The sequence below is a fragment of the Hylobates moloch genome, unplaced genomic scaffold (assembly GCF_009828535.3).
Source record: "Hylobates moloch isolate HMO894 unplaced genomic scaffold, HMol_V3 SCAFFOLD_3, whole genome shotgun sequence".
Taxonomy (NCBI): Eukaryota; Metazoa; Chordata; class Mammalia; order Primates; family Hylobatidae; genus Hylobates; species Hylobates moloch.
The window spans coordinates 136,117,121-136,133,437 of NW_026652278.1; the positions used below are offsets into that span (position 1 = coordinate 136,117,121).

Below are 16,317 nucleotides of genomic sequence, written 5' to 3' on the forward strand. Positions count from 1 at the left end.
AAAAAAAAAAAAATCAGGAAATTAAAAAAAAAAAAAAATTTCCTTGTACATCTCCATCAAAGCTCTTGGGTGACTAGGTACATTGTCAATGAGCAGTAATACTTTGAAATAAATCTTTTTCTCTGAGCAGTAAGTCTCAACAGTGGGATTAAAATATTCAGGAAACCATGCTTTCAACAGATGTGCTCTCATCCAGGCTTTGTTCTTCCATTTATAGCACATGGGTAGAACAGATTTAGCATAATTCTTAAGGGCCCTAGGACTTTTAGAATAGTGAGTGCTGCCTTCAATTTAAAGTCACCAGCTGCATCAGCCCCTAACAAAAGAGTTGTCTTGTGAAGTTTTCAAACCAGGCATTGACTTCTCCTCTCTAGTTATGAAAGTCTTAGTTGGCATCTTCTTCCAGCAGAAGGCTGTTCTGTCTACATTGAAAATGTATTGCTTAGTGTATCTACCCTCATCAACTATTTTAGCCAGATCTGGGTAACTTGCTACAGCTCCTCTATCAGCACTTGCTGCTTCACTGGGCTCTTTTATGTTATGAAGATGGATTCTTTCCTTAAATCTCATGAACCAACCTCTGCTAGCTTCAAACTTTCTTCTGCAACTTCCTCACCTCTTAGCCTTTATAGAATTCAAGAGTTAGGGTCTTACTGTAGATTAGGCTTTGACTTAAGGGAATGTTGTGGCTGGTTTGATTTTCTATCCAGAACATTCTTTCTCCATATTAGCAATAAGGCTGTTTTGCTTTCTTATTATTCATGTGTTCACCAGAGTAGCACTTGTAATGTCCTTCAGGAACTTTTCCATTAGAAGAAGAGGTTAGCTTTTGGCCTATTTTGGCTTTCAACATGCCCCCCTTTTTAAGCTTAGTCCTTTCTAGCTTTTGAGTTAAAGTGAGAGATGTGAGACACTTCCTTTCACTTGGACACTTAGAGACCATTGTCAAGTTACTAAATGGCCTAATTTCAATATTGTTGTCTCAACCAATAAGGAGGCCCAAGGAGAGGGAGGGAGATGGGAAACGGCTGGTTAGGTGCTGGAGTAGTCAGAACACACACAGTTATCGATTGGGTTTGCCATCTTACATGGGCTTAGTTCGTGGGGACCCATAACAATGACAATGGTAGCATCAAAGATTACTGATCACAGATGACCATAACAGGTATAATATTGATGAAAATGTTTGAAATACTACAAGAATTACTAAAATATGACAGTGACACAAAATGAGCACATGCTGCTGGAAAAATGGCACTGATAGACTTGCTCAATGCAGAGTTGCCACAAATCTTCAATTTGTAAAAACACAGTATTTATCAAAGTGAAGTGTAATAAAATGAGGTATGTCTGTAGTATAAGGAATAGTTAAAGCCCTAGATTCTTACCTGCCCCCAGTGTGAGCAGGCAGTTGATGGTTTCCTTTCCCACTCTTATAGAAAACTAAGGTCTTACCAGTTAGACAGATTAAAGAGGGTCTAGATTCAGGTAAAACAAGACAAGACGGCAGCACCTGAATATAAAGCGAACTGTACACCTGGATATTTAACAGTAAAATCTCACCTCCCTTCCTCTTGCTCAGCTACAAGAACACTGACTCCTAGGCAGATCACTTTGTAATTTCTTACATATCTCACCTCCCATCCCTTGCCACGTGCCCCAGGCCAGAGAATGCATTATTATTTTATGGGCAAAATGAAAATCCGTAAGAAAAGACCTACACATAATGATGTGTGAGTGTCCTCAATTTAACAAACATTTATTGATTGACTGAATGACGACTTTGTGCAGGGCACTATTCTCATTGGTTGGAATATATCAATGAAACCAAGAACAACAACAAAATCCCTGTTCTCTTGTAAGTGATGTTCTACTAATAAATGTAATCAATAAGTGATTACATAGCATATAGGTACAAAAAGTGCATGGGAAAAACACAGAGCAGGAAAAGATAGAGCTGAAGTATTAGGGGCAGGTGTGAACAGCTTTAAATAAGGTGGTCAGAACAGGCCTCAATGAGAAAGTGATGTGTGCAAAGACTTGAAGGAGGAGAGGCTTCGACTGGCTACACTATAGGAGGCCCACCAAGAACAAACTCTATGAACACAAACTGTTCCAAACTTATTATTTGTGCCTCACTCTTAAATAAGAGAAAATAGTCAAGGATCTCCTGGTATGTAAGAAAACAAGACAAAATAAGACAGAAATTGAAAGCAACAAGCAAACAAAGACAAAAAAAAGGAACTCCAAAGAGAGGCAGTGAAGGAAGTACAAGAATTTAAAAAACAAAACAAAGCATCATTAATAACCTCAGTGATATAACATATTGCATCCATGAAACAAGAACAGAATGTTCATTTTTAAAATGGTCAAAGAACAAAAAGAGGTCTTAGAAATTTATATATATATATGAAGTTTTTGCCTATATATATATATATATATATTATATATAGAGAGATATAGATATATATTATTTTTTTTTGAGACAGAGTCTTACTCTGTCTCCCAGGCTGGAATGCAGTGGCGTGTTCTTGGCTCACTGCAACCTCTGCCACCTGGGTTCAAGCAATTCTCATGCCTCAGCCTCCCAAGTAGCTGAGACTACAGGCGAGTGCCACCACACTCGGCTAATTTTTGTATTTTTAGTAGAGATGGGATTTTGCCATGTTGGCCAGGCTAGTCTTGAACTCTTCACCTCAGGTGATCTGCCCGCCTCAGCCTCTCAGCGTGCTGAGATTACAGGCGTAAGCCACCACACCTGGCCAAACACTTCTTAATTTAATAGAAGTTAAATGAATTGAAAGACAAGAAAACAAAAGAAGTAGAAAATGAGAAAATTAGGGGTCTAATGCAGGAGGTTATCATAGCTAATAAATGTGAATTCAGATAGAGAACACAGAGAAAACAATTAAAAACTATCAAAGAACACAAGAGTGTCTCCAGGACTCAGGGACAAGTATCTTCAAACTGACAGAAACCACTGAGCACCCTGCACAATAAAGGAAACACATATACAATAAGGCACAGCATCATGAATTTTCAGAATATCAAGGATAAGGAGATTATAAAAGCTACTTGAGAGAAAAATAGATCACATGCAAAGCATCAGAAATTAAAAGTGGCATTGTATTTCTCAACATTTACGCTGAAACTATGAGGCAATGGAGAATGTGTTTAAAATTCTGAGAGAAAATTATTTCCAAACTAGAATTCCATACCTAGCCAAATCATCCCTCAAGGGTGAGATTAAAATAAAGTTTTCAGTCATGCAAGGTTTCAACAATTTACCTCCCATGTGCAAGATGTATTCCACCAATAAAGGAAGTAAACCAAGAATGATGAAGACCTGGGATCCAGAAATAAGAGGTCTCTCAAAAGAAAAAGTGAAGGAAATTCCCAGGATGATCTTACAGGGATGTCTTAAGAATACAGCTGTGTCTGAGAAGCAGACACCAAGACAGGGTTAGAAATACAAGAAATTTAGTAGGAGAAAAATATCTGTTAAGAGAAAATAGGGAGGGAGCCAGGGGAAGCTGAAAGAGCTGTTAGATGGTGTGATGGTTAATACCGAGTGTCAACTTGATTGGACTGGGGGATACAAAGTATTAATCCTGGGTGTGCCTATGTGCGTGCTGCCAAAAGAGATTAACATTGAGTTAGTGGTCTGAGGAAGGCAGATCCAGCCTTAATCTGGTGGGCATAATCTAATCAGCTTCCAGCGAATATAAAACAGGCAGAAAAATGTGAAAAGGAGAGACGAGCCTAGCCTCTCAGCCTACATTTTTCTCCCGTGATGGATGCTTCCTGCCCTCGAACATAGGACTCCCAAGTTCTTCAGTTTTGAGATTTGCGCTGGCTGTCCTTGCTCTTCAGCTTGCAGATAGCCTATTATGGGACCTTGTGTGTAACTTAATGCTTAAGAAACTCATATTTTATATATATATATATCTCCCACTAGTTCTTTCCCTCTAAAAGAACCATGACTAATACAGCTTTTGGTACCAGGAGTGGTTCTAGAGGAACAGAATATTAAGGATGGGGTTGTTTCGCTGGTTTTGAGGTTTCTGGAGTTGGATGGTTAATATGATTAGACCCAAAAATGCTAAGGACTCTACTTCTAATAGTATGGAAAATACTGATAGTCCTTGGTGTAAACTGTTTAGAGAGTTATGCAAAATAAATGTGTTTGACACTTGATTCACCACTCTTGAGCGGCAAGGAGTTTAGTGACACTACACATAATACCTTTGACCGTATGTGGAGAACCAAGCAACATAAGGAAGCTGATTGGTTGCTCCTAAGTTCAGTGGACAAAGTGATGAAAGAAAATGATGAACTCAGACATTCTAACTCCTGGCTTCAGAAGCAGGTATCGATTCTCAAATCTGCTAAGACTGCCCTGAGTGGGAGTCTTAACTCCCATAGAGAAAAAGCTGAAATTGTGGAAAAACAGACACAAGCTCTTATCATGTGAGTGGCTGACCTGCAAGGAAAGATGCATGTACAGCCTCGCCACGTGTCTACTGTTAAAGTGAGGGCATTGACTGGAAAAGAATGGGACCCTGAAACTTGGAATAAGGAAGAGTAGGACGACCCTGATGAAGCTGGGGACACTGAGTTTGTAAACTCTGATGAGGCTTTTTTGCCAGAAGAAACAGCTTCCCCATCCCCGGTAGTGGCAACATCCCCTCCCCGACCCACACTGCCATCAGACTTTCCACCTTTGTCTGAGAAGATAAACCCTGTGCTGCCTGAAGCAACAGTGATGACCTGAGGTAGTTGCCAGGCAAGAAAATGTTGATTCTCCTCAGGAGCCAACCCCAACACCCTTGTTTGCTTCTAGACCTATAACTAGACTAAAGTCCTGGCAGGCCCCTGGAGGTGAAGTTGACAGTGTGACCCATGAGGAGGTGTGCTATAATTGAAAAGAACTGTTTGAGTTCTCTAATTTATATAAACAGAAATCTAGAGAACAAGCATGGGAATGGATATTAAAGGTATGGATAATGGTGGAAGGAACATAAGAGTTGTATCAGGCTGAATTTATTGATTCGGGCCCAGTAAGTAGGGACTCTGCTTTTAATGTTGCAGCTCAAGGAATTAAAAGAAGTTCTAATAGGTTATTTGCTTGGTTAGCTGAAATATGGATTAAAAAATGGCCCACTGTGAGAGAGGTGGAAATACCTGATCTCCCTTGGTTTAATGTAAAGGAAGGGATCCAAAGGCTTAGGGAGATTGGGATGGGGTAGTGGATTAGTCACTTTAGACCTACTCATCCAAGCTGGGAGGGTCCAGAAGATATACCCTTGACCAATGCCTTGCAAAACAGATTTGTGAGGGCAGCACCTCCATTTTTGAAGAGCCCTGTAATTGCTCTTCTCTGTATGTCAGATCTAACGATGAGAACCACAGTCATTCAACTACAAAATTTAAATAAATAAAATGGGAATAACTGAATCCCAAGGTGGCAGGGGCCAAGTAGCGGCACTCACTCATCAAAGGCAAGGTGGGCATAGCTACCGTAATGGACAGCAGAGGCAAAGCAGCAATCAGAATAGTCTGACTTGTGTAGAGCTTTGGTATTGGCTAACTAATCATGGTGTTCCTAGAAGTGAAATTGATAGGAAGCCTACTGTATTCCTACTTAACTTATACAAACAGCAAACTTACTAATCTGAATTATAAAAACAGAATCACAGCCTCTCAATTTCCAGACTTGAGCTAGTTTACAGACCAGAACCCCTGGATTGAAGGAGAGGTCAGGTCCCCTTGAGGAAGGACCCTACTACATTACCAACAATTTATACAGTGAATCTTTCTCCCACCCTTCCCCAAGAAGACCTCTGGCCTTTTACCAAGGTAACTGCACTGGGGAAAGGGAAACGATCAGACATTTTGGGGACTACTGGACACTGGCTCTGAGCTGACGTTGATTCCAGGGGAACCAAATCGTCATTTCGGTCCTCCAGTTAAAGCAGTTAAAGTAGGGGCTCACAGAGGTCAGGTAATTAATGGAGTTTTAGCTTAGGTCTGACTTACACTGGGTCCAGTGTGTCCCCAGACTCATCCTGTGGTCATTTCTCCAGTGCCAGAATGCATAATTAGCAGAGAGACATACTTAGCAGCTGGCAGAACCCCCATACTGGCTCCCTGACTGGTAGGGTGAGAACTATCATGGTGGGAAAGGCCAAATGGAAGCCAATAGAGCTACCTTTACCTAGAAAAATAGTAAATCAAAAACAGTATCACATCCCTGGAGGGGTTGTGGAGATTAGTGCCACCATCAAGGACTTGAAGGATGTGGGGGTGGTAATTCCCACCACATCCCCGTTCAACTCTCCCATCTGGCCTGTGCAGAAGACAGATGGATCCTGGAGAAAGAGAGTGGATTATCGTAAGCTTAACCAAGTGGTGACTCCAATTGCAGCTGCTGTACCAGATGTAGTTTCATTGCTTGAGCATATTAATATATATCCTGGTATCTGGTATGCAACTATTGACTTGGCAAATGCCTTTTTCTCCATTCCTGTCCATAAGGCCCACCAGAAGCAATTTGCCTTCAGCTAGCAAGGCCAGCAATATACCTTTACTGTCCTACCTCAGGGGTATATCAACTCTCTGGCTTTGTGTCATAATCTTATTTGAAGAGACCTTGATCACTTTTCCCTTCCACAAGATATCACACTGGTCCATTACATTGATGACATTGTGCTGATTGGATCCAGTGAGCAAGAAGTAGCAAATACACTGGACTTATTGGTGTGACATTTGCATGCCAGAGGATGGGAAATAAATCCAACTAAAATTCCGGGACCGTCTACCTCAGTAAAATTTCTAGGGGTCCAGTCGTGTGGGTCTTCTTGAGACATTCCTTCTAAGGTGAAGGATAAGCTGCTGCATTTGGCCCCTCCTACAACCAAGAAAGAGGCACGACACCTAGTGGGCCTAATTGGATTCTGGAGGCAACACATTCCTCACCTGAATGTGTTACTCCAGCCTACTTATCGAGTGACCTGAAAGGCTGCCAGTTTTGAGTGGGGTCCAGAACAGGAGAAGGCTCTGCAACAGGTCCAGGCTGCTGTGCAAGCTGCTCTGCCACTTGGGCCATATGACCCAGCAGATCCAGTGGTGCTTGAGGTATCAGTGGCAGATAGGGATGCTGTTTGGAGCCTTTGGCAGGCCCCCATAGTGAATCACAGTGGAGGCCTCTTGGATTTTGGAGCAAGGAACTGCCATCTTCTGCAAATAACTACTCTCCTTTTGAGAGACATCTCTTGACTGGGCTTTGATGGAAACTGAACGTTTGACTATGGGTCTTCAAGTCACCATGCAACCTGAACTGACTATCATGAACTGGGTGCTTTCTGACCCATCTAACTATAAAGTGGGTTGTGCACAGCAGCATTCCATTATCAAATGGAAGTGGTATATACGTGATCAGGCTCAAGCAGGTCCAGAAGGCACAAGTTACATGAGGAAGTGGCTCAAATGCCCATGGTCTCCACTCCTGCTACCCTGATATCTCTCCCCCAGCCTGCACCGATGGCCTCATGGGAGTTCCCTATGATCAACTGGCAGAGGAAGAGAAGACCAGGGCCTGGTTCACAGATGGTTCTGCATGATATGCAGGCACCACCCGAAAGTGGACAGCTGCAGCACTACAGCCCCTTTCTAGGACATCCCTGAAGGACAGCGGTGAAAGGAAATCTTCCCAGTGGGCAGAACTTTGAGCAGTGCACCTGATCATGCACTTTGCATGGAAGTATAAATAGCCAGACGTGCAATTATACACTGATTCATGGGCTGCAGCCAATGGACTGGCTGGATGGTCAGGGACTTGGAAGAACCATGATTGGAAAATTGGTGACCAAGAAATTTAGGGAAGAGGTATGTGGATGGGCCTCTCTTGAGTGGTCAAAAGATGAATATATTTGTATCCCATATGAGTGCTCACCAACAAGTGACCTCAGCAAAGAAGGAGTTTAATAATCACGTGGATAGGATGACCCATTCTGTGGACACCACACAGCCTCCTTCCCCAGCCACCACTGTCATCGCCCAATGGGCACAGAACAAAGCAGCCATGGTAGCAGGAATGGAAGTTACACATGTGCTCAGCGACATGGACTTCCACTCACCAAGGCTGACGTGGCTACGGCCACTGCTGAATGCCCAATTTGCCAGCAGCAGAGACCAACACTGAGCCCTTGATGTGGTACCATTCCTCAGGGTGATCAGCCAGCTACCTGGTGGCAGGTAGATTATATTGGACTTCTTCCATCATGATAAAGGCAGAGGTTTGTCTTCACTGGAATAGACACTTACCAGATATGGGTTTGCCTATCCTGCATGCAATGCTTCTGCCAAGACTACCAACCGTGGACTCACAGAATGCCTTATCCATTGTCATGGTATTCCACACAGCACTGCCTCTGACTTTATGGCTAAAGAAGTATGGCAGTGGGCACATGCTCATGGAATTCACTGATGTTACCATGTTCCCCACCATCCTGAAGCAGCTGAATATACAGAATGGTGGAATAGCCTTTTGAGGTCACAATCACAATGCCAACTAGATGACAATACTTTGCAGGACTGGGGCAAAGTTCTCCAGAAGGCTGTGTATGCTCTGAATCAGGGTCCAATATATGGTACTGTTTCTCCCATAGCCAGGATTCACAGTTCCAGGAATCAAGGAGTGGAAGTGAAAATGGTACCACCATCACCCCTGGTGATCCACTGGCAATATTTTTGCTTCCTGTTCCCACGACATTACGTTCTGCTGGCCTAGGGGTCTTAGTTTCAGAGGGAGGAATGCTGCCGCCTGGAGACACAACGACGATTCCATTAAACTGGAAGTTAAGATTGCCACCTGTACACTTTGGGCTCCTCTTACCTCTAAGTCAATAAGCTAAGAAGGGAGTTACAGTGTTGGCTGGGATGACTGACCTGGACTATCAAGATGAAATCAGTCTACTACTCCACAATAGAGGTAAGGAAGAATATGCATGGAATACAGGAGACCCATTAGGACATCTCTTAGTATTACCATGCCCTGTGATTAAGGTGAATGGGAAACTACAACAGCCCAATCCAGGCAGGACTACAAATGACCCAGCCCCTTCAGGAACAAAGCTTTGGGTCACTCCACCAGGAAAAAAAAATCCATGACCTGATGACGTGCTTCCTGAAGGCAAAGGGAATACAGAACGGGTAGTAGAAGAAGGTAGTCATCAATACCAGCTACAATCTTGTGACCAGCTGCAGAAATGAGGACTGTAACTGTCATGAGTATTTCCTCCTGCTTTTGTTAAAAACATGTTTATGCATGTATAGACTTGTACTAAGAAAATATCTTCATTTTATTTCCTTTTCCTTTATCATGTGACATAAGATTTACAGACTTTACATCAGCATTTAAGTATTGTTAACTTTATGTATGTACTAGTATTTGGGTAGGGGACTGATGCATTTCTGGTTGTACGAAGGATAGTTATGTTAGGCATAATTATGACCCATTATTGTCTTTATTATGTAGGATCTCAGGAGATCTGTATAGGTTCAAGTTGACAAGGGGTAGACTTGCGATGGTTAATACTGAAAGTCAACTTGATTGGATTGAGGGATACAAAGTATTAATCCTGGGTATGCCTGTGTCGGTGTTGCCAAAAGAGATTAACATTTGAGTCACTGGGGTGAGAAAGGCAGATCCACCCTTAATCTGGTGGGCACAATCTGATCAGCTTCCAGTGAATATAAAGCAGGCAGAAAAAATATGAAAAGGAGAGATGGGCCTAGGCTCCCAGCCTGCATCTTTCTCCCGAGCTGGATGCCTCCTGCCCTGGAACATCGGACTCCAAGTTCTTTAGTTTTGGGACTCTGACTGGCTCTCCTTGCTCCTCAGCTTGCAGACAGCCTATTGTGGGACCCTGTGATTGTGTAAGTTAACACTTAATAAACTCTCCTTTATATATACATACATATATATATATATGTGTGTGTGTGTGTGTGTATATATATATATCCCACATACATATCCTATATATATTATAACAAGGATATATACTATATATAATATCCTATATATAGGATAAAAATTTTATATACATTTCTATATATAAAATCCTACTAGTTCTGTCCCTCTAAGAGAACCCTAATACAGATGGTGATGCAGGTTCGACCCAGGGGAAGGAGACAGGGAAGGAAGGCAGTCTGGGTGGATGTGTGTTAGGCTGCAGTGCCAGTCTAAGGAAAATCTGATGAAACTGTCTGTCAGATGACTCAACGTCTCCCAGGAATGAGCCTGCTTTAGCATCCCTGTTGTGCTCAGTCACTGACTGGGTCAGAATGTGGGAAGCATGGCCTTGGAACAAACATGGTGATGGATTTCAGAGAGCGGCAGCTGGAGCCATCAGTCAGTTACTGTTTGTGGGCAGAGATATGAGAGGAACATTCTCATGGCCACCTGTGGCGACTCTGTAATGTGTCAACTCAAGCTAGTCTAAAGTATATTTCTCAAGACTCCCTTACCCACAATTCTGGTTAGGTGAGACAAAAGAGTTATTTTCATGCAAGATTTGGAAAGCAGGATGTGAAGACAATCTGGCTGCAACATCTGTCACCCCACTAATTGCCAGAGTTGATTCAGCTGATCTAGCTGGCTAGATTGGTATTAACTTCCTCCCTCACTGCTCTGTGTGCATCTTTCCCAAAGCTGTGTGCTTGGTCAAAGAGGACGACCCTCCCTGATAGAGGAGGACCACTCTTTGGTCAAGAATATACGAGTAGCTGTGCTTCCCTCACAGAATCCCCAAACAAGTTCTCAAGATTTTGGAGAGCAAAAGAGAGGCAGCAGCCATTTTATTTTTACACTCAAGACCAGCAGGCGCTTTTATAGATCATATACATTGTCACTATCTACTGCTTCACACCATTGTCATGGGGCAGGAGCCAGGCCTACAACTGACCTTCATTCCCTTAGATCTTCCTGCAGGCTCTCTAACTCCTAGGTCAGGTGAGTGTTTAGCTCTAAGAAAAAAGGCATCAACTTCTTCTGCAGGACGCTCGTCACAAGATTGGAGGCAGTGAACTTGGATGATTCCAGTTCATCTTCATGGGTTCCAGCCTGTGCTCATAGGTTCCAGATTGTTTTTGTTTCCCACCACTTTACATAAATCTTCACTTTCAACTTCCTGCCCTATGGACTTCACGCTCATCTGCTTACATCAGATGGGAAAACAACAGTCTTACAGAATTTATTTAACCAACTTCTACTTGGGAAAGGTAAAATCCCGGTAGTAAATCCCTTACTATACACCCCTGGTATCCCTCAGCGCTCTCTGCTTTTCTGATGGACCTTCCACTGACAGCAGATGAGCTGGAAGTCCAGGAGGGATGTTACCCAGAAAAAATGTGGAACTGAAAGTTATGTATTGCTGTTTCAAGAAAGAGTTTATAGATCTGTCCGAGAATTTAGAGATACGTTGGTAACCAACATTTTAAAAGTTAAGAAATAAAGAAGGTAAGTATTAATTCCAGGAAAACAAAATAATGCCTAAAAAAAATTTAAGCATTAGGACATGACATGATTCAGGCATAAAAATACTTATGCGATCATAATAATGAAAACATGCATAATGATTTCAGCAAATACCACAAAAACCTACACTAGTAAGACTGAAGATAAGGGAAGTAGATGAGAGAAGGAATGGGATTATAGAGCTAAATCCTGATGTGTTATAGCAGATATGATTAGATCACAGCTTTAAATATAGATATGTACACGTTATTTAGAATTGTACACATCTAATAGAGGTATCTATGTACATGCATTTAGAAATATGAAAGTAAATATTTCTACAATTTTTTAACAAAAACTGGCTAACATAGCTAACAGGATTGCTCCCAAGGAGTGAGGCAAGAGTGTGGGGCAGGGTAAGAAGTATGATTGTTGCAAGTGCTACTGCAAGTATTTCACACTATTTTTTTTTAAGAGATTGGGGTCTTGCTATGTTGTCCAAGCTGGCCTTGAACTCCTGGGCTCAAGCAATCCTTCTGCCTCACCTCCCAAGTAGCTGGTACTATAAGCACATGCCATCATACCCAGCTCTTTCACACTTTTAACCTACATACATGTTTTACTGTAGTAAAAAGAAACATTAAATTACGAAAATTCAAAGTCAGTATAACTGAAAATAAAAAACTATGAATTAGTGAGTTAGCAAAACAAACAAAGAAAGGCAGAAACTTAACAATACCAAGTCTAAACTACCTCGAGTTCAAAAACAAGCACTCAATTAATGCCGAGGTACATATTCACAGGTGGTAAAACAATAAAGACAATTAAGAAAGTTAACATAAAAAAGTAGGATCATAGTTTTCCCTAAAGGGTAGGGGAAGGTTTGTGACAGGAACTGAGATACTCATAATGTTCTATTTCTTATACCAAATAGATACGTGTCTGTGTGTGTGTGTGTGTGTGTGTGTGTGTGTGTGTGTGTGGACGTGTGTGCATGCATGAACGTGTGTTTTATGGACTTTGGAGAGCAGGGAAACACTAAGGATGCAACAGAAACTCCAGAACACAGTTGCGGAGCTCCTCATGCTATCCATGAGGTTTAGTTTTTTCCAAGTCCTTCATACTCCAGGTAACATCACAATTTGCTGCTACATGAGCTCTAAAATAAATAAACATATTGAAATGTATCTTTTATCTTAGAATAAAAATGAAACAGAATTGTATGTATGGCAGGTATGAGAAAATCTTATGCAAATATATGGAAATTTAGACTGTTCACACGTATGAGTAATTTTTAAGGTAGAGCAAATTAAAAAGTACACTATCATTCTATTACCATAATTTTTTAAATGTTTTATTATGCTGGGATTACAGGCATGAGTCACTGCACCCAGCCCTATCACCATAAATTTTAACAGTAAATAAATATTGAAAACAAAGAAAGGTTAAAACTAGCCTTTAAGTAAACGTGTCAGAAATATATCTAAGAAAACCAGCTATTTGATATCATGCCACTGGATTATAACCCACTGAAAAACAGGTGGCGGAATCATAAATTTAAAATGCCAAAAAGTCACTATAAAATACTTTTTATATAAATCATTTAATTATTAAGTAAACAACTGCTTATTTAAAAATCCAGATGAAGGCGAGGCACAATGGCTCACACCTATAATCCCATGTCTTTGGGAGGCCAAGGCAGGCGGATGCTTGGAGCCTAGGAGTTTCAGAAAAGCCTGGCCAATATGGCAAAACCCTGTCTCTACAAAAAACACAAAAATTAGCAGGCCATGGTAGCATATGCCAGTAGTCTCAGCTACTCAGGAGGCTGAGGCAGGAGGATCGATTGAAACTAGAAGGTCTAGGCCCCAGTGAACCATGACTGCGCTACTGCACTCAAGCAGGGGTGACAGAGTAAGACCCTGTCTCAAAAAAAAAAAAATCCAGTTGAAGCAGAAAGATACATGGAGACCAACTTACCTTTTAAACAACTGATAACAATGAAGCCTTTAAAAGGTCATTTTATGACTGGGCCTGGTGGTTCACGCCTGTAATCTCAACATTTTGGGAGGCGGAAAGGGGAGGATAGCTTGAGGCCAGAAGTTCCAGACAAGCCTGGGCAACATAGTGAGACCCTATCTCTACAAAATAAAAATAAATAAGTAAATAGATAAAAGGTCATTTCAGAATCAAGCTGCTTTCAAAAGGACTGTTAAAAAGCTAACTAGGGCCAGGTACGATGGTTCATGCCTATAATCCTCACACTTTGGGAGGCCAAGGTGGGTGGATCGCCTGAAGTCAGGAGTTCAAGACCAGCCTGGCCAACATGGCGAAACTCTGTCTCTATTTAAAAATACAAAAATTAGATAGGCATGGTGGTGCATGCCTGTAATCCCAGCTACTGGGGAGACTGAGGCAGGAGAACTGCTTGAACCCAGGAGGCGGAAGTTGCAGAGTGCCGAGATGGTGCCACTGCACTCCACCCTGGATGACAGAGTGAGACTCTGTCTCAAAGAAAAAAAAGAGAAAAAAAGCTAAGGCAGCCAGGCACGATGGCTCATCCCTGTAATCCCAGCACTTTGGGAGGTCGAGGCAGGAGGATCATTTGAGGTCAGGAGTTCGAGACCAGCCTAACATGATGAAAATCTGTCTCTACTAAAAATAGTAAAAATTAGCTGGGTGTGGTGGTGAATGCCTGTAATCTCAGCTACTCAAGAGGCTGAGGCAGGAGAATCGCTTTAACCTGGGAGGCCAAGGTTGCAGTGAGCCAAGATCACACCACTGCACTCCAGCCTGGGAGACAGAGTGAGACTCTGTCTCAAAACAAAACAAAACAAAACAAAAAAGCTAACTAAGGCAAAACCTATAAGAAGCAGGCAACAAATTCAACAGATGCTTCTGATGAAGAGATGTCACTTTCTACAGAGAAAAATAGGTCACATGCAAAGCATCAGAAATCAAAAGTGGCATTGTATTTCTCAACATTTACAATGAAAACAATGAGGAAATGGAAAATGTGTTTAAAATTCTAAGGAAAATTATTTTCAAACTAGAATTCCACAGCTAAGTGATTCTTACTGCAAGGTTATCACAATCCTATGTAGGTAATGAATAAGATGCAGAATTCTGACTTCAATATAATCTAAATATGCTTTGTGGAAATGTGGAAATCTGAAAGAGATTGGGAATAAAAGTAGCGTGAATTATATAGCAGTGGACGAAAGAGACATGATTAAGGCTGACTCCATTCAAGTTTTCCTGCTTTATGATTTTTCCTTTCCTATGAGATAATAATATATAACAATCAACATTTTGGAAGCACTTATCCTTTGGCAAGCACAGTTGTAAGAACTATATATGTATTGATTTTGTTCCAGCCTTGCAATAGCCCTATGAGGTATACTCTTTTTGTTGTTGTTGTTTGAAACAGAGTCTCGCTCTGTCGCCAGGCTGGAGTGCAGTGGCTCGATCTTGGCTCACTGCAATCTCCACCTCCTGGATTCAAGCAATTCTCCTGTCTTAGTCTCCCGAGTAGCTGGGACTACAGGGACGCACCACCACACTCACCTAATTTTTGTATTTTTTAGTAGAGACAGGGTTTCACCGTGTTGGCCAGGATGGTCTCGATCTCTTGACCTCGTGATCTGCCTGCCAAGACCTCCCAAAGTGCTGGAATTACAGGCGTGCGCCACTGCACCTGGCCAAGGTACATTCTTTTAATCCTCATTTTAGATACTAGAAATCTGAGGCTAACATTCCAAGGTTCATGGTTAAATGGCAGAGCAAGAATTCAAACCCCAGCAGATGACTCCAAAGCCCATGCTCTTGGATCTTTAACAACCCAAAAAAATAAATAGTTAGATGTAATGAAAACTCTTAATTTCATGAGATTATATAGAAAAGCAAATTATTGTATGCTTTTGTTTTGGGGTGTGTGTGTGTGTGTGTGTGTGTGTGTGTGTGTGTGTGTTTTGAGACGGAGTTTTGTTCTTGATGCCCAGGATGGAGTACAATGGCACGATCTGGGCTCACCGCACCTCTGCCTCCCAGGTTCAAGCGATTCTCCTGCCTCAGCCTCCTGAGTAGCTAGGATTACAGGCGTGTGCCACCACACCCGGCTAATTTTGTATTGTTAATAGAGATGGGTTTCTCCATGTTGGTCAGGCTGTTCTTGAACTCCTGACCTCAGGTGATCCAACCATCTTGGCCTCCCAAAGTGCTGGGATTACAGGCATGGGCCACCATGCCCAGCCTACTGTCTGCTTTTAAAACATAACAAATTTTAATGGCTTTACTCCTTTCAGCTACCATTCACTGAGCTGCTACTATGTTCCAGGCACTTAAAACATTTGTTGCAATCACCCCAACATCATATCTCTAATTTATAGTTAATTTATAGGTAACTGAAGTTCATAGAGAGGTTATACAATCTGCCCAAGGGTCACCTAGCTAGTGACCTAGCTAGCCAGGATTTGAAAGTAATTACCCAACCAAAATCCTGAACATCACCAAAGTAATAACCTTAAAGTATGTATGCCTTGAATAAAAATAAAAGAACATATTCTAAGATGAGTAGAAGTGAATAAATATCGACAACTCAAAAAGCCATAATTCTACATATGCTATAAAGAGATGTGGAACTTTGAAGGGGATTGAGAAGGAAGAAACTAATTCAACTGGGTGAAAGTCTCATAATACTTATTGTTTTATATTATTAGTTAATATGCATAGAAATAATGCATGACAATGGGAACAAAGTTCTTACTACAGATCTAGGTAGAGGTAAAAATCCAATATAC

General features: G+C 41.6%; 1 protein-coding gene across 6 annotated transcripts in view; it reads right to left on the reverse strand.

The window, feature by feature from the left end:
- The window catches only part of ANAPC10 (anaphase promoting complex subunit 10), a 389,020-nt gene that overhangs the window by 322,064 nt on the left and 50,639 nt on the right, over positions 1 to 16,317 (reverse strand). Inside the window, exon 5 of one of the 6 annotated variants that reach the window (XM_058436783.1) lies at positions 13,378 to 13,659. The exons of the other annotated variants lie outside the window; for them this stretch is intronic. Coding sequence (XP_058292766.1) covers positions 13,654 to 13,659 — 6 coding nt within the window. The 3' untranslated portion in view covers positions 13,378 to 13,653. Of the gene's footprint in view, positions 1 to 13,377; positions 13,660 to 16,317 lie in introns of those variants that run through there. 6 annotated transcript variants of the gene reach the window in all.